Source organism: Carcharodon carcharias, chromosome 19 (genome assembly GCF_017639515.1).
Source record: "Carcharodon carcharias isolate sCarCar2 chromosome 19, sCarCar2.pri, whole genome shotgun sequence".
NCBI classification, from domain to species: Eukaryota; Metazoa; Chordata; class Chondrichthyes; order Lamniformes; family Lamnidae; genus Carcharodon; species Carcharodon carcharias.
The window spans coordinates 94,822,809-94,849,012 of NC_054485.1; the positions used below are offsets into that span (position 1 = coordinate 94,822,809).

Sequence of the window (26,204 nt, forward strand, 5' to 3'; positions counted from 1 at the left end):
GTGCCTTACTAAGTGACAGTTTACCCTGTCTCTCAGAATTATTTCCAATAATTTGCCCACCACTGAAGTCAGAATGACCGGCCCTTAATTTTCTGGCTTATCCCTCGCACCTTTTTAAAATAATGGTACAACATTCGCAGACCTCTGGGATCTCACCTGTATCTAGTGAGGATTGGAAAATGATCCTCGGAGCATCCGCTATTTCCTCCCCATGGCTTCAACAGCTGATATACAATCCACCCAGCCCTGGCGATTTATCCATCTTCAAAGGTGCCAGTCCCTCCAGTACTTCCTAAATCACTATGCTTCTTGTATCTAATGTTACACACTCCTACTCTTTAACTAGGATGTCTGCATCATCCCTCTCCTTAGTGAAGACAGAGACAAAGTACTCATTGAGAACACTACCCACACCTGCTGCATCCACCCACAAGTTACCATGTACATCTCTGCCTTTTCCTTAGTTATTCTCTTGCTCTTAATGTACTGGTAAGACATGATTTTACCTGCCAATATTTCTTCATATCCTCTCTTTGCTTTCCTAATTTCCATTTTAACTTCACCCCTGGACTCTCCATGCCCCACTATGCTTTCTACAGTATTAAGTCTCTTGTGACTGTCATAAGCTTTCTGTTTTTGCTTCATCTTGAGCTGTATGCTCTGGATAAACAGGGGGCTCTAGATTTGGCAGTACCACCTTTTTTATTTGTGGGGACATGACTACACTGTGCCCATAGAATCTCACCTTTGCCTCCCACTGATTCGACACAGTTCTTCTTTCTAACAACAGTATCTAGTCCACTCTCACCAGTTCACCTCTCAGTTTTGTAAAATTTTTCTTCCCCCAATTTAGAAATTTTACCCCTGCTTTCTATTTGTCTTTTTCCATAGTGGTGTTAAATCTAACTGTCTTATGGTCAGTATCTCCAAAATGGTCACCCACTGCTACTTCATCCACTTGCCCAGCTTCATTTCCTAAGACTAAATCTAGAATTGCGCCCTCTCTAATTGTGCTTGTTACGTGCTGGCTAAGAAAGTTCTCTTGAATGCAGTTCAAAAAATTTGCACCAGTTGTGCCTTTCACAAATGGTTAACTCACCAATTCCAGACACTCTCGAGCTGCATATAATCTCAATTTAACCACAACCCCCTCCCCGCATACTGCCAGAGAGAGATAGGACTCTGTCAGTTAAAACAGCACTGCAGGAAGTGAAATTCATGGAATGGATCAGCATTAGCTGGGAGTGAAAGTGAACATCCATTGAAATGAACAGAACTGAAGTTAGGGTGGGCTGTACATGATTATAATACAGAACTCACAGTCTGGAACGAGGCTCATGTGGAACATAAAGACCAGCAGAGACCCATTGGGCCCCACAAACAGCCTGTTTCTGTCTTGTAAATTCAATTTTTAAAACAATCAACCCATACGTTTCTGCCTAATTTGTGTCCATTTCCATGGTCCAATTTTTTTTATTCATACATGGGATGTGTGTGTCACTGGCTAGGCCAGCATTTATTGCCCATCCCTAATTGCCCTTGAAAAGGTGCAAATGAGCTGACTTCTTGAACTGTTGCAGTCCATGTGGTGTATGTACACCCACAGTGCTGTTAGGAAGGGAGTTCCAGGACTTTGACCCAGCTACAGTGAAGGAACGGCGATATATTTCCAAGTCAGGATGGTGAGTTACTTGGAAGAGAACTTCCAGGTGGTGGTGTTCCCATCTATCTGTTGCCCTTGCCCTTCTAGATGGTAGTGGTCGTGGGTTTGGAAGATGCTGTCAAAGGAGCCTTGGTGAATTCCTGCAGTGCATCTTGTAGATGGTACATACTGCTGCTACTGTGCATCGGTGGTTGAGGTAGTAAAGTTTATGGATGGGGTGCCAATCATCAGTGATCATCCCCACTTCTGACTTTATGATGGAAGGAAGGTCATTGATGAAGCAGCTGAAGATGGTTGGGCTGAGGACACTACCCTGAGGAACTCCTGCAGTGATGTCCTGGAACTGAGATGGCTGACCTCCAACAATCACAACCATCTTCCTTTGTGCTAGGTATGACTCCAACCAGTGGAAAGCATTCCCCTGATTCCCACTGACTCCAGTGTTGCTAGGACTCCTTGATGCCACAAGTTCTGGAGCACATGTCTTCAATACTATTGCCAGAATGTTGTCAGGGCCCATAGCTTTGCAGTATCCTGTGTCTTCAGCTGTTTCTTGCTATCATGTGGAGTGAATTGAATTGGCTGAAGACTGGCACCTATGATGCTGGGGACCTCCTGAGGAGGCCAAAATGGACCATCCACTCGGCATATCTGGCTGAAGGTTGTTTCAAATGCTTCAGCCTTGTCTTTTGCACTGATGTGCTGGGCTCCTCTGTCATTGAGGATGGGGATATTTGTGGAGCGTCTCCTCCAGTGAGTTGTTTAATTATCCACCTCCATTCATGTCTTGATGGAGCAGGACTGCAGAGAGCTTAGATCTGATCCATTGGTTGTGGGGTCGCTTAACCGTGCCTATCACTTGCTGCTTATGCTGTTTGGCACTCAAGTAGTCCTGTGCTATAGCTTCACCAAGTTGACACCTCATTTTTAGCTATGCCTGGTGTTGCTCCTGGCATGCCCTCCTGCAATCTTCATTGAACCACGATTGAACCCCTGGCTTAATGGTAATGATGGAGTGGGGGATATGCCGGCCAATGAGGTTACAGATTGTGTTCGAGTACAATTCTGCTGCTGCTGATGGCCCACAGCACCTCATGGATGCCGAGTCTTGAGTTGCTAGATCTGTTTGAAATCTATCCCATTTAACACGGTGGTTTTGCCACACAACACGATGGAGGGTATCCTCCAATGGCTGTGCAGTTGGCTTCTACCGATACTGTCATGGGCAGATGCATCTGCGGCAGGCAGGTTGGTGATGATGAGGTCAAGTATGTTTTTCTCTCACCACCTGCCGCAGGCCCAGTCTAGCAGCTATGTCCTTTAGGACTTGGCCAGCTCGGACAGTAGTGGTGCTACTGAGCTACTCTTGTACACACTCCTCCCTCTCCTTGTCTCCTCCCACCTCATTCTTCCTCTCCATTCCTCACCTCTCACTGCTCTCTCTGCATCTTCCTCTCAACTCATCATGGCTCTCTCTCCACCTCCTCCCCTCTTTCCTCATATCCTCCAACTGTCCCTCAACTGTTCACCTCACCGCACCACCCCCCATCTTCCACCCCACCTTCCCCCAACTCCTTACCTCCCCTGCCCATACCTCATCTCAACCCCAAATCCTCACCACCACTTCTCCCTCCTCACAGCCCTTTTCTCAGCTCCCCCAGCCATCTAATCCCTTCCCCCATAATTATCAACTCTGCTCCACTCCTCACCGCCTCACAGTTCATCAACAGTACTGCAGACAAAAATTCAAATGAGCATAAAGTTGGCAATCTGCCTACATGTTAGTTAACAGATGTGAATTAATTGAGATTTTAGCTATTTTGCATCACATCAGAAGAATAGTTTATTATTAAGCGTACAAAAAGCTTCTGATCTTTCAAACTTCAATGTTTAATTGTTAATTTCCTGGCAGAAGTCAAGACAGTCAATAATCAACAAATTCATTGAGATATTTTGCATCTTATTTTCTTATTTCGTCATCGGGATGTGGGTGTTTTGTTGCTGAATCCGAATTGCCCTTGAACTGAATGGATTTCGAGGCCATTCCAGAGGGCAGTTAAGGGTCGGCCATATTGCTGTGGGTCTGGAGTCATATGTAGGCCAGAAACCTGCCAGATAGGCAGATGTCACTGGGCTAGAATTCCAGAGACCCAGGGTAATGCTCTGGGGACCCAGGTTCACAGAATCACACAGTGCAGAAGAGGCCCTTCGGCCCATCGAGTCTGCACCGTATGTGTGTGTGTATTTGCATACGTGTGTGTATGTATTTGTATGTGTGTGTGCATATTCATACATGTATGTGTTGGACTGGTAAATACATTGCTTTGTTTTCATCATCACTGGATCCAAACCTTGGAACTCCCTAACATCACCGCAACAGCTCAAGGCAGTGGCTCACCAGCACTTTCTGAAGGACAATTAGGGATTGGTAATAAATGCTAGCTCTGCCAGGAATGCTGATTTTTCATGAATGAAAAAAAATTCTTTTGTAACTAAACCATCAAACTTGGCCAAAGCAGGTGGGGAGATAGTAGCATTGTGACAACGTCAGTGGATGAGTAATCCAGAGGCCCAGGCTAATACTCTGGGGACGTGGGTTCAAATCCCACCATGGCAGCTGGTGGAATTTAAATTCAATGAATGATATTGAAAGCTAGTCTCAGTCATGGAGACCATGAGATGACTGTTGTAAAACTCATCTAATTTACTAATATAAGGAAATCTGCAATCCTGGCCTTCATGTGATGCCAGATCCATAGCAGGTTGTGTCAGCTGGTAGTAATCTCACCTCTAAACCACAAGGTCCTGGGTTCCAGTCCCACTCCAGGGCTCTAGTGGAGCACTGAGTGAGAATTGCACTGATAGAGGTGCAGTGTTTCAGATATGACATTAACCCAAGGCACCATCTGCCTGTTCAGGTAGATGTAAAAGATCCTGTGACACTATTTTGAAGAAGAGCAGAGGAGATATTCTGTGTCCTGGTCAATCCCTGTCCTTCAATCAACATGATGCAATCAACAGATTATTGGGTCATTAGTGCATCATTAACCACGTTCATAATAAAACTTTTGGTGAAATACAGATGTTAATCTGTGATGCTGACACAACCACTGGGGCAGACCCTTAACTGCCCTCTGAAATGGCTAATTAGGGATGAGCAACTATTGCTGGCCTTGCCAGCAACACACACATTCCATGAGAGAAGGAAAAAAGGAGCAAGAGAATAAACAGGAAAACAGATCTAGGTGGAGGGGATTTCAAAGCTTAGGATTTCAGCAGCTAAAGGCACAGCCATCACTTGGGTACGTGCAAGAAACCAGGTTTGGAGGGGCACAGAGACATCAATGGCAAAGCTGGAGGAGATAGGGAGAGGCAAGATGGAGGGATTTCAGAAGAAGGATGAAAATGTCAAACCTGGTGTCACTAGATGGGGAGCTAAAATAAGCTAAAATAAAACGCAGCATAAAATAAAACAATGCAGCTACAATAAAACAGAATAAATAAATACAAATATAATGCAAATATTAACAGATTATCTTAATCCTGAGCTGTACAAGGTTGTTTCAAGGAGCTTTGAAAAACTGCATTCACTGCTAGGAAACACAGATTCACCAGAATGCTACTGGAGTTGAGAAGTGTTAGTGTTGTGTCGTGTCTGAAATCGGGAGAATTTGTCCTTCCTATTTTTGTTTATTCCTATGTTGTGTCGGCTTGTGCAATGCTGGTTGATCACCTTCATGTCAGCCATCTTTTCTGACAGGCTTAGCAGCCAGAGGCACTTCCTGCCACTAACCATTCCCATTTAACTGGGGTGGGAACCGGCAGTGATACACACTGGCTTGTGTGCACCAGTGGCTGGATGCTTCTGTGGTCAGCAAGGCCTGGAGTGGGGCTTGCAACGGGAAGGCCTCAAGTTCCGAGGCAGAAGATCTACCCACTGAGCCATCCCAGCTTCAATTTGTGAGTGTCAGTGCTTTACATCATCTCAACTGTGGAGTGTTATCCCTGAGTGGTATCTGAATGGAGTGGTACTCCTGAGTCAAATTACACATCTCCCACTGGATGAACGTCGTTGGTTAGAGACCTGACACTGCCAGGCTACAGCAGGAGAAGATCAACTGACACATTCCGTAACTGATAATGTCACTGCACTTTGCTCCATTAATTGTTAATGTTGATTGTGTTATGCTGCAGCTAAAAAGATTCCACAGTGTCTGTTAGGCAAATCATGAATGAGGGGATATAGCTTGACCAATGGGAAGGGAAATCAGGATATATATTTACATAGATAAAAACAGAGATAAAAACAAAAAGATAAAAACAAAAAACTGTGGATGCTGGAAATCCAAAACAAAAACAGAATTACCTGGAAAAACTCAGCAGGTCTGGCAGCATTGGCGGAGAAGAAAAGAGTTGACGTTTCAAGGCCTCATGACCCTTCAGCAGAACTAGGTGAATCCCAGGGAGGGTTGAAATATAAGCTGGTTTAAGGTGGTGGTGGTGGTGGTATTGGCGGTTGTGGTGGTGTTGGTGGTGGTGGGGGTGGGGGTTGTGGGGGGGAGAGAAGTGGAGGGGGGTGGTGTGGTTGTAGGCAAAAGCAGTGATAGAAGCAGATCATCAAAAGATGTCACAGACAGCAGAACAAAAGAACACAGGTGTCGAAGTTGGTAATATTATCTAAACGAATGTGCTAATTAAAAATGGATGGTAGGGCACTCAAGGTATAGCTCTAGTGGGGGTGGGGGGAGCATAAAAGATTGAAAAATATTTAAAAATAATGGAAATAGGAGGGAAAAAGAAAAATCTATATAATTTATTGGAAAAAAACAAAAGGAAGGGGAATATTGAATTCAACAACTTTAGGTCTTGACCTCCCTCCTCCATCCCCACTCCCCTTCTGTTTCTTCCCCCTTCCTTTTGTTTTTTTTCCAATAAATTATATAGATTTTTCTTTTTCCCTCCTATTTCCATTATTTTTAAATATTTTTAAATCTTTTACGCTCCCCCCACCCCCACTAGAGCTATACCTTGAGTGCCCTACCATCCATTCTTAATTAGCACATTCGTTTATATAATGTCACCAACTTCGACACCTACGTGTTCTTTTGTTCTGCCATCTGTGACATCTTTTGATGATCTGCTTCTATCACTGCTTTTGCCTACAACCACACCACCCCCCTCCACTTCTCTCCCTCCCTTCTCCCCGCTCCCAACCACACCCCCCGCCCCCCACCCCACCTCACCACCACCACCTTAAACCAGCTTATATTTCAACCCTTCCTGGGATTCACCTAGTTCTGTCGAAGGGTCATGAGGACTCGAAACGTCAACTCTTTTCTTCTCCGCCGATGCTGCCAGACCTGCTGAGTTTTTCCAGGTAATTCTGTTTTTGTTTTATATTTACATACAAAGGTGAGTAGAAATCTGGAATGCCTCCCACTCCCACCCATCCCATCACCAACCCCCAGCCCCCACAGGGGGAAAGGATGTGGATGGTGGGGAACAATTAAGAGTTTTCAATTGAGTTTCGAAGAATGGGAGAATTAAACATACAAGATACTGAAGGAGCTTGATATGGTAGACACTATCGTTTCTGCTGGTTGGGGAATCTAAAATACAGGGCACAGGGTAAAGGGTCATCTATTTAGGACTGAGATAAGGGGAAATTACTTCACTCGAAGGGTTGGAAATCTTTGGAATTCTCTACCTTAGAGGGTTGTGGATGCTTTGTCAGTGAACACATTTAAGGCTGGGATAGACAGGTCTTTGGTCTCTCAGGGAATCAAGGGATATGGGGAGCAGGTGGGAAAGTGGATTTGAAGCCCAAGATCAGCGATGGTCGCACTGAATGAAGGATCAGGTTCGATGGAGTGTACGGTCTATTCCTGCTTCTGTCCCTAAGGTGCTCTTGTGTTCAGATAAGGAGATTGATAAATTTTTGTTAGCTTACCAAAGGGAAACGGATTTTAGGCTAGATGGAGTTAATGTGCAAATCTAACTGAATGGTGCGTTTGAGCAGCCTTCTCCCCATGTGAAAGCCAAATACTGTGGATGCTGAAAATCCAGATGTAAATTAAAAGACAATGTCAGAAACGCTCAACAGGTCAGGCAGCCTTTAGGAACAGAAAACGTGTTCTACCCCCAACAGCTGGCAGGGTTGATCCAATGAATTGTTAATGCAATTTATTTCTTCGCACAGATGCTGTTGGACCTGTTGAGTGCCTCTTTTTCAATTTGTTATAAAGGTATGACTGACTCCGCAGTGCTAGCTTGAGAATAAATTGACATAATACTGTGAGCCATTCTAAGCTATGAAATAGGGTAGCAGGTTTTAGCGGTCAATTTGTTATAAAGGTATGACTCCGCGGTGCTGATTTGATAATAAATTTACATATTATTTTGAGCCACTCATTAAGCGTAACAGTTCTAAGCTATGAAATACTTTAACAGGGTTCTGTGGTTTCTGGAAAGGTGCAGATTCTTTCAGTCCCATCATGCTGAAGAGAGTTTAGTGTTCCCAAAACAGCCAAAACAGTCACAACCCACTACTCCGGAATCTTTGGCAATCTGTTGGTAAAAAAAACAGCAATCTGAGTTACTACCATTGCCCCAGTTTAACCTGCTTTATAAAATCGGGCCTAATTCCCAAGGCTCCGCCACTCGGGAGTGGGGTAGAGCATTACAATTATTTAGCGTTTGAACGAGGGCAAATTTGGTCTCCCGATGACACCTCCCTCTGAGGTAAGGGCCTCCTCTTCCTTCTCGAGCCGGTGGCCCGGTGGTCAGGGGGACGAGCCAAGCCCAGGGGGACTGTATCAGTGTCACACTGCCTCACAGCACACCCGCTCAATTGCAGCAACATCAAATCAAGATTTATTAAGTTTAGCTCATTTTTTAAAAAGTTTATTTTAGCTCTACTTCCGTCAAATGGCATTGAAATTCCCACATCTGCTGCTCTCTGTTCTCGACAGTTCCTGTAACAAACATGATAATTGTTACTGCAATGTCAGGCAAATGCTCTGGCTCAGAAAAGGAATCATTTAAATTGTTCAGCCTCAATCCTGCATTTAGTCAATTATTCTTATTAATTTTCTTAAATTTAAAATTTAAGATTTTTTTTCTCTCTCTCTTTCTTGATCCTTTCTTTTCCTCTCTTCATTTCCATTTCATTGTCTGGTTTGTGTCTAATTTATCCCTGCTTTTCCAATGTTCCTCAATCCTTAAATCACTTTGCCTGTACATCCCACCGTTCACTAATGTTTATGCTGTTCTTGCTGCACTGCTAACACCTCACACTTCCATCACTCTGCAAATTCTCCTCAAGCTGAAAGGTGCAGCGGAACAAAAATCTAACTAGAGTCTTAAGCTGCAAGATGCAGCCCACCAGCAAGATTCGGGTCGTTATATAATTTATTTGATTTTATTAACCAGATGTTTCATAATCGCCTCGTCCTCAAAATTAAGCAATGTAAAGAGTATATGATAATATCCTAAAATACCTACACTGAAGGAAAAAAGGCTTAATTCTACAACTACAAATTTAAAGACAACAGATATATAAAAATACCTTTTATAAAGCCTAACTTGTAGGTCTTGGCTCTTACCTTCACTAGGTAGACCGGCTCCCAAAAGGATGAATGGGCATTGTACTAACTCATTACATCACCCATTTTCCAGGCTATTAGCAACATACTATTTCACCAATCGAATCAGGCTGAATGAGGCTGAGTTTGCTTGAGCCAGCATTGAAAGAGTTAACAGTTACTTACCATCCTTCATGCGACTCACTAACTTCTCCATCCTTCAAGGCTTCAAGCTGGTCTTCCTGCTGAAATATAAGATTAATTATAGACTTCCGCTCTACTTCTGCTTTTCTTAAATGATCATTTAATAATTTCAATGTGATTTATCCATCGCTCTGCCCCATTTCCCACTGATTTACATCATGTCAAAGGTTAGAAGGACTTGCATTTATATAGCACCTTTCACCACCTTAAACCAAACCAAAAGCACTTTACAGACAAAAAGAATCTTTGAAATGCAGTCATGCATTGTAATGCAGGAGTTGGCACAGCCAATTAACATGCAGCAAAGTCTCACCAATAGCAACAAAGTGATAAATGTTTACCTGGGCAGAGAACCTCTCTCAGCTCTTCATTGAAATGATGCCACAAAATTTCATATGTTTATTAGCTGGGCAGGTGGAGATTCAGGTGAACTTTTATGCAGGGGTGGATAGTCGTATTCCTCGCCACTTACCCAACAGTTTAAAATTGGGTCAGCACCACACCAACCTGAAATCCAGCTGCCCTGTGACGTTAATATGCTGGGGACAGCCTTAATATTTGAGAGGGGGATTACCGCCCCCTCAGGGACAGTAGGTCACCACCTGAGGTCCTGAGAGCTGCTTGATCTGATTGACAGTCCCAGTAACATCAGAACACAATAGTTGGCGCTGCTGGGACTGCCAGGAGTCCCATGTTTCCCAGACTTAAGGTAAGTCCAGGCATTTTGGATATGCAGGGATTGGAGACTCTATGGAAGGGGAGGAGTGGTGTAAGGGGGAGGGGGTTGGGTTTGGTGTTTAGCAGCTAGGGGGTAAACATAGAAGGAAGGGAGTGCCCCGATGGGCACAGGGACCACCCCCTGCCCACCTTTGGCCTGTGAAGCAAGACCTGCCGGGCTGGTCAACTTCATTCCATTTTTGCCAGCTTCATGTATTATAGACTCATCGATGTCTACAGCACAGGAGGCCATTCAGCCCATTGTAACCACGCCAGTCAACAAAGATCTGACTACACTAATCCCATTTTCCAGCGCTTCACCCATAGCCCTGGAGGCTACGGCAATGCAAGTGAATATCTAAATACTTCTTAAATGTTACGAGAGTTTTTGACTCAATCACTCTTTCAGGCAGTGAGCTCCAGACTCCCACCAACCTCTGGGTGAAAAAAATTCTCCTCAACTCTCCTCTTAGCCTTCTACCTCTTACTTTAAATCTATGCCCCCAGGTTATTGCCCCATCTATTGATGGAAAATGTGCCTTCCTATCCACCCTATCTATGCCCCTCATAATCTTAGAACAATAGAAAAGTTACAGCACAGAAAGAGGCCATTCGGCCCATCTTGTCCTTGCCAGCCCAAGGACACCCAGTTGCCCTTTCTAATCCCACCTTCCTGCCCATAGCCCTGCAGCTTCCAGCACTTCAGGTGCAGATCCAGGTACTTCTTAAAAATAGTTTAAAGTTTTTGCCTCTACCACCAACTTGGGCAGCAAATTCCAGACACCCACTGCCCTCTGTGTAAAAAAGTTCTTCCTCATGTTCCCCCTACACCTTCTGCCACTTATATTGAATCTATGTCCCCTGGTTCTAGAATTCTCCATCAAGGGAAACAATTTTATCCTGTCCACTCTATCTATCCCCCTCATAATTTTGTACACCTCAATCAAGTCACCTCTCAGCCTTCTTTGTTCTAAGGAAAATAACCCCAACCTATCTATTTCTCCTCGTAGCTACTCTTTCCTAACCCTGGCAACATTCTTGTAAACCTCCTCTGCAATCTCTCCAGAGCTATTACGTCCTTCCTGCAATATGGTGAGCAGAACTGCACACAATACTCCAGTTGTGGCCACACCAGTGTTTTATACAATTCCAACATTATATCCTTACTCTTATATTCTATACCTCTGCTAATGAAGGAGAGCATTCCATATGCCTTCTTTACAACCTTGTCTACTTGAACTGCTGCCTTCAGGGACCTGTGTATTTGTACGCCAAGATCTCTCACTTCATCTACCCCTCTTAGTATATTCCCACTTATTTTGTAATCCCTGTAACTGTTTGACCTCCCTAAATGTATGACCTCACACTTCTCTATGTTAAAATCCATCTGCCATTTTACCGCCCACTCCACCAACCCATCTATATTGTTTTGGAGATTATGCCTATCCTCTACACTATCCACTACTCGGCCAACCTTTGTGTCATCTGCAAATTTCGCAATCGTGCCCCCTACTATCAAGTCCAAATCATTAATATATAACACAAACAGCAAGGGTCCCAACACCGAGCCCTGTGGAACACCACCTGAGACGACTTTCCATTCGCAAGGGCATCCATCGACCATTACCCTTTGTTTCCTGTTACAAAGCTAACCTTTTATCCCAGTTTGCCACATTACCCTGAATCCCATGGGCTTTTGCTTTCCTGACCAATCTGCCATGTGGGACCTTGTCAAATGCCTTGCTAAAATCCATGTACACAACATCCACTGCACTACCTTCATCAACCCTTCTTGTCACTTCCACAAAGAATTCAATCAAATTTGTGAGGCAAGACCTTCCTTTAACAAATCCATGCTGACCATCCCTGACTAGTCCATCCCTTTCCACATGACAGTTAATCCTATCTCTCAGGATTGATTCTACTCATTTGCTCACTACCAATGTAAGACTAACTGGCCTACAATTGTTGGCATTTCCTTTGATCCCTTTTTAAACAACGGAACTACGTTTGCATTTCTCCAGTCCTCCAGTACCTCCCCTGTATCTAGTGAAGATTGGAAAATCATCCTCAGATCATCTGCTATCTCCTCCCTGACTTCCTTCAGCAGCCTCGGAAACAAAACATCTGGCCCTGGTGACTTATCAACTTCCAAGGATTTCAACCCTTCGAGTACTTCCTCTCTCTTTACGATTATCCTGTCCAATATCTCACAGTGTTCCTCCTGGACTATTATATCTACATCCTCCCTTTCCATTGTAAACACGGAAAATATTCATTCAAAACCCTTCCCACAGCCTCTGCATCTACACACAAGCTTCCATCTTCATCTCTGATATGTCCCACTTTTTCCGTAACTAACCTTTTAACATTAATGTATTGGTAAAATATCTTTGGGTTATCTTTAACTTTACTTGCTAACCTTTTTTCATGCCCTCTCTTTGATTTCCTTATTTCCTTTTTCACTTCGTCTGCACTTCCAATATGCTTCTAGGCTATCTTCAGTTCTTAGTTGTGCTGATAGTACTCTTTCTTTTTCTCTTGGATCTGTCCTGTATTCCTCTAGACAACCGGGGCGGGGGGCGGGGGGGGGGGTGGTCTAGATTTGGCAGTACCACTCTTATTTTTGTAGGGGACATGTCTACTTTGTACAATTAGGGTCTCGCTTTCTAGTGCTTCCCACTGGTTTTCCACTGTTTTATCCTCCAGCAGTGCTGTCCAGTCCACCTCAGCTCTATGAGTTCCCCTCTCAGCCTTCGCTGCTCCAAGGAAAACAACCCCAGTCTATCCAATCTTTCCTCATAGCTCAGGCCCTCCAGCCCAGGCAACATCCTGGTGAATCTCCTCTGCACCCACACCAGTGTAATCACATCCTTCCTATAATGTGGCACACAGTACTCCAGTAGTGGCCTTACCAGTGTTTTATACAGTTCCAACATGACCTCCCTCCTATTGTATTCTATGCCTCAGCTAATAAAGGCAGGTATCCCATTTGCCTTCTTAACCACCTTATCTACTTGCCCTGCTGCCTTCAGGTATCTGTGGATATGCACACCAAGGTCCCACTGATCTTCCACACTTTCCAGGGTCCTACCCCTCATGGTGTAATCGCTTGCCTTGTTAGCCCTCCCCAGGTACATTGCCTCACATTTTTCTGGGTTGAATTCCATTTGCCCCTGCTCTGCCCACCTGACCAGTCCACTGATATCCTCCTGCAGTTTATGGCTATTCTCCTCACTATTTACCATCCTACCAGTTTTTGTGTCATCCGTGAACTTCCTGATCATACCTCCTACATTTAAGTCTGAATCATTTACACCACAAGCATCAAGGGCCCCAGCACCGAGCCCTGTGGAACCCCATTGGAAACAGACTTCCAGTCACAGAAACATCCCTCTACCATCACCCTCTGCTTCCTGCCTCTCAGCCATTATAGTGGCAGAAGCAGAATGAGGTCCTTCAATGACCACTAAAGTGCCTTGACCTGCCTGAGGGCAGAAGTGCTGCCTGATGCCTTCCCTGTAATATGGGGAAGGGATTGGTGGGTGTGGGGGCGAGGCTGAGATGCTGGGTTGGTCAGCTGCTTTATTTTATCTGCATTCCCCCCCACCCTCAACTCACATCAAATAAACCAGCAGAGGGCTGTAAAATTCACCCCCTCAGTTTATAGTCTCACCTAATAGCCCACAGCTGACAGTGCAGCCATCCTTCAGTACTGAACTGGGAGCATCAGCCTAGGTTGTGCTCAGGACCTTCTACCTCTGAGGCCCCAGTGTTACCCAATGAGTCGCAGCTGAGAGTGAGGTATGGGACTGAGTCACACAGGTCAAGGAAATCTCCGGTGGACTCCCTGTGTGTTGTAAACAGCTGCCAACATTTGTGGCTGCAAAAGAATGAATGTGTGTGTTTAATAGTTGACTATTTAACCAGGGTGCATGTACACTGTTTGCAATCCAGTGACGACTGACAACACGGGGGATGCAGACTCAGGCAGGGTGCGAGGCTCTCATGGTCAAATGTTGTATCAGGACTGAAGGCCCAATCTCACGTACGACTTGGACAAACTACTGTGGGCAGCTGCTCTGTATGTGACTGGACCTCAATGAGGATCAGTGATTACTGTAGAACAGGGAGAAAGATGAAGCAAATAATGATCAACTGGGGGGGGGGGGGGGGGGAGATTCTCCCCTAAAATTTCCCAGTCAGTGCCCACCCACCACTGTCTCCTCCCTGTCGGAGTTCTAAGGAAACATCACAGGCCTGAAACACTAACTCTGTCTCTCTCTCTTCACAGATGCTGCTAGATCTGTTTCCAGCATTTCTGTTTTTGCTCCTATTAAATCCTCCCAGCATTCATTGAACACAAGATTAAAGATTCCTCCACATTGTCCCAAAAACGAGCACAACCTCCAAAGCCAAGGTTGTTGCATGACTCTGTCGTTTCACAGGTAATCTGCACCAGGGTCTGTAACACAGCCCAAAGAGACAACCCAACATCGACAAGCTATCACATCCCAGAGGACAAAGACAAATGTTTGGAAGCGGCAGTTTTGAACTGCTTGAAAGAGAGAAATCGGATTCAGAGGGTGCATTTGGGTGTGAGGTTCATATATTTAATCTTACATCACAGAAAGTTACATCATGCAAGCAACAGTAGTTATTTCTATCTAATGGGCATCTTTAATGTGGAAAAATATCCCAAGGCACTTCACAGGATCATCTGCAAATAGAATTTAACACCAAGACATGAGGAAAGGGCAAACAGTTAAATGATTGTTTTCATTTGGCTCCATCTGTGATAAATGATGGGAAAGCAGGACTTTGGTGGGGCCAGATGAGATCTTCTGCTGTTCTTCTTTTGAGGTCTGAACAAGCCAAGGTAAAGTCTGCCTCGAGGGCCACTCATGAAGCTGCATTTTGTTGATGGTGCGGTGCGGGGTGATGTCTGCTGTTGCTTTGTTTCAGGGCCGTCTTCTGCTTTGCAACTTCTGAAACTACATGTCATCATGGTGGCAAATCCCTACCCACAGCTGCTGTTCTCATTTGCACTGATAGTCAGCTAGAGTTTCCCACTTTGTCATTTGCACTGATAGTCAGCTACATTTTCCCACTTACCATAAATGACGGATGTGGAGGGCTTTCCTGTCTCTTTTGACAGCATCCTTGAATGGGAGTTCTGGACACCTAGCTAGTCTCTTGCAATGGGTTAGCTCCCTGTACAACATATCCTTGGTAATGTGGCCATGTTCTATCCTCTGCCCAAGCCAACAATGTCCTTGCTTGAATAGCTCTATATATTTGAACGGACTTGGTGACTTTCCCTTTCCATGTGATGGCGAGATAGCGTCATAGACACTGGACATGTAAAAGAAAACTTTCATTTACAGGATGTGGGCATCGCTGGCAAAGCCAGCATTTGTTGCCCATCCCTAACTGCCCTTGAACTGAGTAGCTTGCTAGACCATTTCAAAGGGCAGGTAAAAGTCAACTACATTGCTGTGGGACCACATTCAGTATCTGTTTAGAGAAAAACAGAGTTAACATTTGAGTCCATATGACTCTTCTTCAGAGCTAAAGAGAAGTAGAGATGTGATGGAATTTATACTGTTTAAGATGGGGTGGAGCAGGTGATCTAAGACAGAAGGACAAGGATAGATGGGACTAAGGAGAGATTGACAAAGATGTTGTAGGCACAAGGCAAAGTGAGTGTTAATGGTAGTGGTGAAGACTAAAGGTCGTGCTAATAGTGGCATAAAGGTAATATAGCAGAAGGTGTTCATAAAACATGAGTCGCTCTGTGAAAGAACAACATAGAAACAAGTGATAGATGACCCTGTGGGGGGGTCGGGTGGTGTTGAGGAAAAAAGATAAAATGAAATGAATAAAAAGCGATGAAAAATAAAAATAAATTTTAAAAAAGAGATTTAAAAGGAGTAAAGGTAGAGGAGAAAGTTCACAGTCTGAAGTTGTTGAACTCAACGTTCAGTCCAGAAGCCTGTGAAGTGCCTAATCGGAAGCTGAGGTGCTGTTCCTCCAGTTTGCGTTGGGCTTCACTGCAACTTTGCAGCAGGCCAAGGACGGACATGTGGGCACGAAATCTAAAGCCCCCATTGGACCTAACGCTCTCAGTAGATGGCCTTACTGAATGAATGAAGGGGAAAGCCGAGGTCACAGTAGAGACCCCTGAGTGGGGAGGGGCAGGACATGGCAACCAGTAACTACATCCTACCAATTTGAGTACATATCCATCATTATTCTCCGTCTCCTAACTGATACCCTACCCAGGTTCGCAAGGAGCCTCTATTCTTGAAAGCTGCGTTTAATTCAAGTACAGGTAGCCTCCCTGATTTTCAGAATGCGTACTGGACTTAGCGCTTCTCTATAGCTACCAGAGTGTTGAGATTGTTATAATTAGAGGTCACCTTACTGTCAGCTGCTTAGAGCAGGCAAATTGTGTTAACACCAGGATGCCTGCTACAAGTGCTGAGGATTGTAATATCTTTGCCCAAACAGCTGTCTCCTTTGGCCAGTGGTAGAGAACACACCAATACTGTTGAAGGCTTCAATTTACAGCCTGAGGAAATATGAAAAGTGAAATCAAACCAATGACCCTGCACTGTTAAAACCCTACAATACAATGCCTAATAGTTGGCACTTAGCAAAAAAACAGCGACAGAAATAAAGAACTTACTTTTATACAGGTAATTTCACATCCTCAAGCATGGCATAAGCCACTGAAGTACTTCTGAAGTGCAATCACTGTCAGAGGGAACTGCATAGATCTGCACACAGCAGGATCCCACAAACCGGAAATGAGAAAATTGATGGTTCTCATGGCACTGATTGGCCAGGGCATAAGGAGAACCACATGAGGAGAGCTTTCATTTTGATTAATCTCCACGGGATCTTTTCTATCCGCCTAAACAGGTACTTGGAGCCTCAGTTTAACATTTTGTTCAAAGAGAAAATCTTCTCACAATGCTGCACACTCTCAGTACTGAAATCAAGTTTCACCCTGGAATACATGCTAACGCGCTGTAGTGGGGCTTGAACTGAGCATTATCTAGAAGGCACCTTTTCCTCTTTGGTGTTCATTGCAAGAGCCGGGCTGCTGGGAAATGGGGTGCCGCTTGTGCTCGATTTTGTACCAGGGCCTCCATGTTTTCCAACATTAAGCCAAACCTGGCTCCTGAAGATTTTACATTTCTGTGAAAATTATTCTAGTTTTTGTTATACTGGAGCAGGCCCAATGACCATATGGTTTACTCCTATCCTTATTTCTTGTATTCTTTACATTAGCTGTGCAGGCAGCTGTTTAAAGTAAATGCATTGCTTTTGAAATATCTGTTTACATACCAAATACGTATGACATTTGGAATGGGAAAAGTCTAAGGATAGATTAAAGGGACCACCTAGTTTAGATCATTAGACATAGATGATAGTATTATTGTGATTAAACAGACAATCCTCACTACGGTGAGCTCTGTGAAGAGATTCACCTCTTTCATAAGGGAACCAGAAATGTAATAAATGTGACATAAATTAACTCTGCAACAATATTCAGTTGATTGAAGGCACTAAAAAAATTATATTGAGACAAACAGGTTTTCCTTGAATGGAGTGTGATAGTGAAAATCACACTGATAATAGTTACTCTTATCCAACTGCTGGCTGTATGGGGAATTCAACGCTGATAAAATTAATCAATGGACATAAATTTAGATCAGAATGGAGGCCATCAGAAACCTCCCCATCAATGGAAAGGCTGCCTCCCTTCAGAATAGAATTTTACAGCTCATGAGAGCCCCTCTCTTCTGCTTTTTAAACTGGTTGACTAAGTATCTACAGTGTGTGCCAGCTCAACATCATCTGAAGGAGTGTTCTAGACTTTTCAATTACTTCAGTTATATTAATGTGGAATTGTCCTCTTGTCCAAGTTAAGAGGTTGTGGCTTCAATCCCATTCCAGAGATTTGAGCATATAATCCAGGCTGACATTCCCAGTGCAGTTCTGACACTCCCAGGGCAGTTCTGAGAGAGTGCTGCACTTTCAGACCTCACCCTTGAACTTCCAATGTTGCATCTAATGGCCAAAAATCTTTGATGAATCCCCAATAGAAGGAAACCTCTGTTATTATTTTAAATTTAAATGAATATTGCACATTATGCTGATGAACGTAGATGATCCCACACAGCAGTACTTTGAACAAAATTAAGGAAGTGCTCCTGTATCTGACACCAGGCCTCTATGTGCAATTAGGTGTCAGTCTTGGCTCTGCGCACAGCACTGAGGATGTGGGCAGTGAGAACAAGGCCAGCATTTATTACCCATTCCGAGATGCCCTTGACAAGGTGGGTGGCAGGTCTGCTTATTGAACTGCTGCAGTCCATAGGGTGAAGCGCTAGATAGAAGTAACTAATACTGTGCGATTAGCTAGGCAGTTCCAGGTTTTTGAATGCATGATGAAGGAATGGCAATACATTTCCAAGCCAGGACATTGTATGACTTGAAGGGGAATTAGGAGGTTTTGGTTTTCTGATGCACTTGCTGCTCTTGATGTTCTGGGTGGTGATGATCATGGGTTTGTTAAGAAGCCGTGGCAGGTTTCTGCAGTGCATCCTCTAAATGTGGAAACACTCCCAGCTGCTAAGACAGGTAAAACATGGAATGAGCAGAGTTGAGGGAGGAGCAGTGCGCTATGCACAGGTGCCCTTACACCTGTAGCTTAAACTTATAGATTGAGTCACAATGTGCCCAATATGAGAAGCATGTGGTCTGAAGCAGTGGAGATGAGCACACTGGGGTAGGGAGAAAGACAAAGGGAAGTCAGGTCGCTGATGTCGAATCTCTCTGATCTGCAGAATTTCTCTTACAGAAGAGGTGTTAAACCAAGGCCCTGGCTGCCCTATTAGCTGGATTAAGAGATGCAGCTTAATTTTTTCAAAGAAGAGCAGTGGCGTACCTCTCTGGTGTCCTGGTCAATACTTATTCCTCATCCAACACACAAACCAGATCAATTCATCATCATCTCACTCAGGTTTGAGGGATCTTGTGTGCAAATTAACCACTAACTCACCAAAAATGATTCAAGAGTTTAACTGATTCGCCAAACATGAGGACAGAGCTTAACTACATAACCAAATACTCAGCACACACAAGGAGAGAGTTTAACTGGATCATCAATACCACACCAGACAGTGCATAACGGGATCATCAAATATGAGAACAAGCTTTAATTACAGACATTGCGCGGAATTTTAGGGCCGTTTTGGCATGGACGGTGCTGTAAAACGCGGTGAGCTATTAAAAGTCCATTGACTTCGGCAGGGCTGTAAAATCATACTGGCTAAAATTCCGCCCATAGTAACCCTCGCGAATATACTTCAAACGATCCAATTGCTGCATAAAATTAAGCCTCATGAACGGTCTCGCAAGAGGGCTCCAAAATATCCAGACTTATTAAAGCTATTCAGAATCATAGCATTTTGTCAATTGCTGGGCTCTGCTCCTCCCCAGATAGATCATGGTAAACAAAATAAAGAGAGGTGATGGTGTAGTGGTATTGTCACTGGCCTAGTAATCCAGAAACCCAGGTTCAAATCCCACCATAGCAAATAGTGGAATTTGAGTTCAATGAAAATGTGGAATTATAAGTCTGATAATGACCATGAAACCATTGCTTTGTTATAAAAGGCCATCTGGTTCACTAATGGAAGGAAATTTGCTGGCCTTCATGAAACAGGAACAAAGAGTCTGATGTTTACAGATGACGTTGCTTGGATACACCATGAAAGCATGATGCATTGAACAGATACTGGGAGTCATTTATCTGAGATTCATTTCAGCTTTTAAGATCAGGTTTTACAGTACAAGCCGAACTCAGGCAAGTTTACTTTGAAGCTGTAGCCAGGTTGCAAGAATAGACTGGGTGCACTGCGCCCAGCCTCTGTAATACACAGAGGGCTTGGGTTTTTATGTTGCCTATCATGTCAGAACAGAGATTTGGAGGGCGGAGGGGGTTTAAAAATGCTGGGCAGGACAGGATTCTGGGACCCAAGTTCCCTTGCATTCTGAAATGGTGGAAGGCAAGTAGCAAGCCTGCATCATGCACTCCTGAACAGGCCAGCTCCGTTGCAGGGGTAAGCAATGGAGCTTATTCCAGGAACCTTGAAACCATTGTTGATTGTGGTAAAAACTAATGTCCTTTAGGGAAGGAAATCTGCTGTCCTTATTTAGCCTACATGAGACTTCAGCTCCACAATAATGTGGTTGACTCTTAAATGCCCTCTGGACAAGGGCAATTAGGGATGGACAATAAATGCTGGCCTAGCCAGTGATGCCCACATCCCATGAATGAATAATTTAAAAAAACACCTTGGCAGTCATCTGCCCCCATGGTCCACTCTACTATATCACCCCCACCTTCCCAGAGTCCTTTACACTGAAGTGAATCCACCGAGCCAGGAAATTTTCCCAACTCCAACCATCCCTCTCAGTAGCGAAAATCAGGCCCAGGGTGCTTAATGCCAGCTCCCATGGTTGTTGACTGCTGTAGTTTAATGTGGCACAGGGTAAGTGTAACAGCCATAGCCCCAAGTACCATACGTTAACTGTCTCTCTCGGTAATTACTGTCTAAGACATAATTGGCCTATGGAACACATTAAAGCTGCTTCCTCATTAACAGGGTGCACAATCCATGTTACAGCAACAGTTAAGGAGCTGGGTCAAGTCTTGTGTTGTCAGTTATTTTTCTAGACTTTTGTGACATCCTTCCATTTTTGTGATCATGATCCAAAGGTAATAATTAAAAACAGAACGGTGTTTGTAAATGCCAGAGATTTTTATTTGCAGAATTATAATATTATGGTGCAGAACCATGTAATTTGGCTGGCTGAGTTATAGATTCTTTTAAGTTGGCCCTCTTATGTGCTGTTCAAAACACAGTAATTATGGAAAATAATCCCTCCAGTGATCTTCAGAAGCTATAATTGGAAGCATGAAGTGGATTCCACTGCCTCCAGTTGCAATTTTACTGAAATCTCATGAGGATCCTCAACTACTTCATCTAACTCTGTTAGCATAACTTCACTTTATTTCTCCATCATGAATTATAACTGTGATCTGGAATGCACTGCATGCAAGAATGGTGAGAAAAGAGGCAATAGCAACAACCAGAAGGGAGTTGGACAAATATTTGAAAGTAACAAGGCCATATGGAAAGAGCAGGGGAACGTGATTAATCAGAATAGTTCTACTCAATAGCCAGGGAGGTCTTGTGGCACAGTGTGTAGCATTCCGGCCTCTGAGACAGAAGCCCTAGGGTTGAGCGAGTCCCACCCCAGGACTTGTTGGCCAAGGAAGGTATGTTCATAATGCGGCCAAACAGATTGGAAGGATTTGCAGGTTGATATCCAACACACACCAATGGCTAACAGCAAGAGTGGGAGAGATTCCTGATCAGCTAGGCGATGGAAAGGAAGTTGGAGCCTCTACCGTCACTATTACAGAGCTCCAGACTACAACCTGCATGTAAAAGTGCATGTTTCCACAGCAGCTCAGATTTCACTGAGTGAACTGTAATACATCACCACACCAAAGAACCAGTATAGACACGATGGACTGAATCGTCTCCTTCGGCATTGTGCCATATCATTCCACTGTGATGGAAGTGTGGATCCTTCATACGAGCTGGGATAAGAGGCAGGGTTTTTTAAAAAAGCATTTTCAGATGCAGAAATACTTCTGCGAAGTGATCAGACCTGTTTGGGATTAAATAAACTTCATTACTGGTTTATAAGCTACCTTCAACCTGTATTATTTTGTTGGAAAAAAAAACATTTGACTTTTCCATCAAAACTCTTGGATTTTTAAAGGTTTGCCATTTATTATCTTTGCCACTTGGTTTGAGATAGAGTAGTTGGCAAGTGGGTATCACTGAATACTCACCATACACGAGAACAAAGAGCATTGGCACATTCAGACCAACAGCCAGAATTAATCCATGTCGCCCTCTGGGATCACGATCTAAAAGAAAAAATGAAATGAATGGTCTTTGACTGACCCTCATCAGTGCCGGTTCACTTCCCAATCCGGAGTCAAACACAAAATCTAGGTCAACATATTAGCATCTTAAAGATAGCATCTCCAATGATGTAGCACTCCCTTACACTGCATGAGTGTGTTTAACACCCTGCCTCCACAAAGGCAATTATCTTACAACATCAATTTGATGAAGAGCAGGGGAGTTCTCTTGGTCAATATTTATGTCTCAGCCAATATCAATAAAGATTTTCTGGTCATTGCAGTTTGTGGGACCTTACAATTTGTAAATTTGCTGGGGGTGTTTCCTACATTACAACAGTGAATACACATCGAAGATTAATTCACTGGCTGTAAAGACTTTCGGGGCATCCTGACGTTATGAAAGGCATCACAGTTGTGGAAGTACCTGAGGGTTTGTGTTGTCTATGAAATGCTATAATAGCATCGATTAGGCAAGGGAGAAAATAGACAATTCCTCAAATCACATGTCGACTAATGAAATTGTGAGGGAGAAACTGGGTTTGAAAACATATTAAAAAAGGGAAGAACAGGCCACCAAGACAAGGTTCACATCTTGTTCCTGAATGTAAACAAGGTACAGAACCTTGATTTGACTAGAGTTAGAACACATGTTCTTCAGAATATATAAAATATATTTATCGGGATGGAAGGCCATAATGTATCAGGAAAGATTATACATGTTGGGACTCTGTTCTCTATAAAAATAGACTGAGAAGTGACCTGGAGGTCTTTTAAGATTATGAAAAGGTTAAACAGGGTAGATGTAGAGATGTTTCCACTTGGAAGTGAGATCAGATCTCAACGCCATAAATATAGTCATAAATTAAGTAGAAAATTCAGGAAAAAGGTCTCTACCCAGAGAAAGGTTTGATTGTGAAATATACAACCCCTGGAATGTTATATTTATCCTCCCCTTAAATGCATCTAAACACATGAGGGAGAATGGAATAGAATATACAGTGGTGAGGTTGGTGTGGAGTTAGTGTGGAACATAAACCCCAGCATGGACATACTGAGCCAAATAGCCTGTTTCTATGTAATTCTAGAATATGAAATTAGATGCTACCCTGACTTACCCTTGATGGACAGCTGATAGCTGTTGCTCTCTCGACTGACTGGGTTTTCGATAGTGCAGTTATAATAACCAGAGTCTGATTCCTCTACATTCCTAATGGTTAAAGTACTGTTGTCTGCGGAGAGAAAATAACGCTCGTCATCTGGGAGTGCGAGCCCTCCTCTGGTCCACCAAATGGAACTGGCTGTCCCGCTCTGCACTGTACAGCTCAGAATAATCATGTTCTTCTCAAGGCTGTCATTTCTGGTGATTTGGGGTGTGGAGAGGGGATCTGGAGAAAGACACAAATAGAGGGTATGTCACTTAATTAACAAATTCATCAATTTGCAGTTATACAGCATCTTTCACAAACTCAGGAAGTGCCAAAGTGTGTTAACCCCAATGAAATACACTCGAGTCGAGGGAACTGTGGCACAGGGATAACATTACTACAGCAGTAAACCAAAGGCCCAGACTGATGAGCTCAAACATCACCATGGCAGCACCTGTCTCAACAATGGTGACCATGAAACTACCAGATTGTCATAAAAACCATTCTGATTCACTGATGTCCTTTAGGGGACAAAATCTGCCCTCTTACCTGCTCTGGCGTACACGTGACTCCAGGCCCACAGCAACACGATTGCCTCTTAAATGCCCCCTGAAATGGGCTAGTAAGCTAATTATACCAGCTGCTACAGAAAAGTCAAACGAGAATAAACCCAAACAGATCACTTGACATACCTCGGCACCAGAAACAACAATGGCACACCTCACCTCATCAACCCTGCAAAACCCTCCTTACTAACAACTGAGGACTGGTGTCAAATTGGGAGAGCAGAGCACAGACTAAACCAAGCACTGGCCTGACACAGTCATACCATACAGCTAATTGTCCCAGACTCCTCCATCACTGTCCCTGGGTCTGTTCCATCCCAGCAGAAGAACAGAGCAGAAGCGAGGGGGCAAGACAATGGAATATAGTTGGGATAGAGCCCTCAATGTTGACCTGATGTTGTGAGACTCAGCAGAGTTAAATTAAGGGTGAGGATTACCAGCCATCACCCTCCCCTCAGCTAATGAATCAGTGCTCTGCCATATTGACCATCACTTGGAAGAAGCATTGGGGGTAGAAAGGGCTCAGATGATGAGAGAACCAACAAGAGCGAAAAGCCTACTTGACTTGGCTTTCACTAATCTACCTGTCAGCGATATAGCTGTCCATTACAGGATTGGTAGACGTGACCACCACACACAGTTCTTGTGGAGAAAAAGTCCCATCTTCACTGAGGACACACTCAATCATGCTGTATGGTCCTACCACCACGCTAAACAAGATCGCAGGACAGTGTGCCAGGGCAGTACCAGGCATACCAAAAAATGAGATGCTAACCTGAAAGTACAAAACAAGGCCTACACGCATGCTGAAAGAAATAGGAACATTTAAGAACGATGTTTTTTAGCTTTGTATGGAACCCTTTTATGGAACTAGCTGGCACAGCATTAATACTCTTTCTCCCTTTCTGAAAAAAGAATTTGAACAATTCTAAGGGACCCAGAGACCAAGACAAGTTAGAGGTGTGGATCACAAAATTTACACCACCCACATTGAGGTCGCTAGACCCCACAGGTATTTGTGAACCAATAGCAGAAACCCTTCTGGCACCCTGCATATCCCCAGCACCTGCAAGCCAGGGTGACAGACAGGAGGGTGGTACCGGTCAGAAGGGTAGTACTCATGCTGATATCTTGAATACTTGTCCTCTATCCATTAGTCAGAAGGGTTTGATTGACCCTAGGTAGGCTACCAGCCTCTAGAAATAAAGGCCCATAACTTAATCCCCAGGGCGTCATACCCAGGGGTTTTGGGAGGGGTGGTGTGGTCACAGTGGGCAACTGCTCTCCACAAACATTCCCCTTGCCCACAGAAAGTGCCTACATCAGGATTGCAGAGCAGTTGCCTCGAAACTTCAAGCTTCCGTTATGCAATTACCCTGAACTAGGAACCATCCCCCCATAGGGGGATCTCATAGAAACCTATAAAATTCTAACAGGACTAGACAGAGTAGATGTAGGAAGGACGTTCCCAATGGTGGGGGAGTCCAGGACCAGGGGTCACAGTCTGAGGATATGGGGTAGACCATTTAGGGCTGAGATGAGGAGAAATTTCTTTAGCCAGAGAGTGGTGAACCTGTGGAATTTGCTACCACAGAAAGTAGTTGAGGCCAAAACATTGTATGTTTTCAAGAAGAAGTTGGATATAGCTCTTCGGGTGAAAGGGATCAAAGGATATAGGGAGAAAGTGGGAGCAGGCTATTGAGTTGGATGATCAGCCATGATCATAATGAATGGAAGAGCAGGCTCTAAGGGCTGAATGGCCTACTCCTGTTCCTATTTTCTATGTATGTTTCTATATATCTGATACTCCTATTTAATCAAATCGGTCTTTGGGTGGTTCCGACTGTCTTATAGGAATAGGTACCCACTCAAGGCTAGAATTAAAACCACTTCTAACCCCTGGGTAACTATAGTATCAAGCACCCACAACTACCCTCCTGACCCATCACCAAGGTCACTCCCGCTGCTGCGCACTTCCCCTCTCACTGATCACCCAGGCCCCATCCACTAAAACCTCATGGGACCCTCCTCCTCCCTCCCTCGCTTCTCCCTCTTCCCCATTCCAACTGATTGCCATTACACCTGGCTATTCAACCAACACCCCACTGCTCACCCAAACCCCACATTTCCCTCCACCGGTCCTCTGACTACTGATCACACAAGCACCCTGTCCTACTGACCCTCCAAACCACCCCACGTCCCTCACTGATCACCCAAAACCCACCCCCACCCCCCCCCCCAACTGCCCACCACCAGCCCACTCCACCTGACCTCAGTGTGAAGACCCTCCCAACTGAACAT

General features: G+C 44.2%; 1 protein-coding gene and 1 long non-coding RNA gene across 7 annotated transcripts in view; one reads left to right on the top strand and one right to left on the bottom strand.

The window, feature by feature from the left end:
• Positions 1-20,997, top strand: part of LOC121291069 — a 46,024-nt gene extending 25,027 nt beyond the window's left edge. The window contains exon 2 of the long non-coding RNA XR_005945952.1: positions 14,462-20,997. This is a non-coding gene — a long non-coding RNA (uncharacterized LOC121291069). The remainder of the gene's footprint in view (positions 1-14,461) is intronic.
• The window catches only part of LOC121291068 (carcinoembryonic antigen-related cell adhesion molecule 1-like), a 30,695-nt gene continuing 11,533 nt past the window's right edge, over positions 7,043-26,204 (bottom strand). For 2 of the 6 annotated variants that reach the window (XM_041212093.1, XM_041212094.1), the window contains exons 3-5: positions 23,308-23,577; positions 22,115-22,192; positions 14,759-16,741 (exon numbers count right to left, since the gene is read on the bottom strand). In XM_041212093.1, the coding sequence (XP_041068027.1) occupies positions 16,605-16,741; positions 22,115-22,192; positions 23,308-23,577 (485 nt within the window). In that variant the 3' untranslated portion in view covers positions 14,759-16,604. Of the gene's footprint in view, positions 8,231-8,581; positions 8,638-9,432; positions 9,492-14,758; positions 16,742-20,993; positions 21,928-22,114; positions 22,193-23,307; positions 23,578-26,204 lie in introns of those variants that run through there. The other 4 variants (XM_041212099.1, XM_041212096.1, XM_041212098.1 and 1 more) reach the window with 4 other exon arrangements.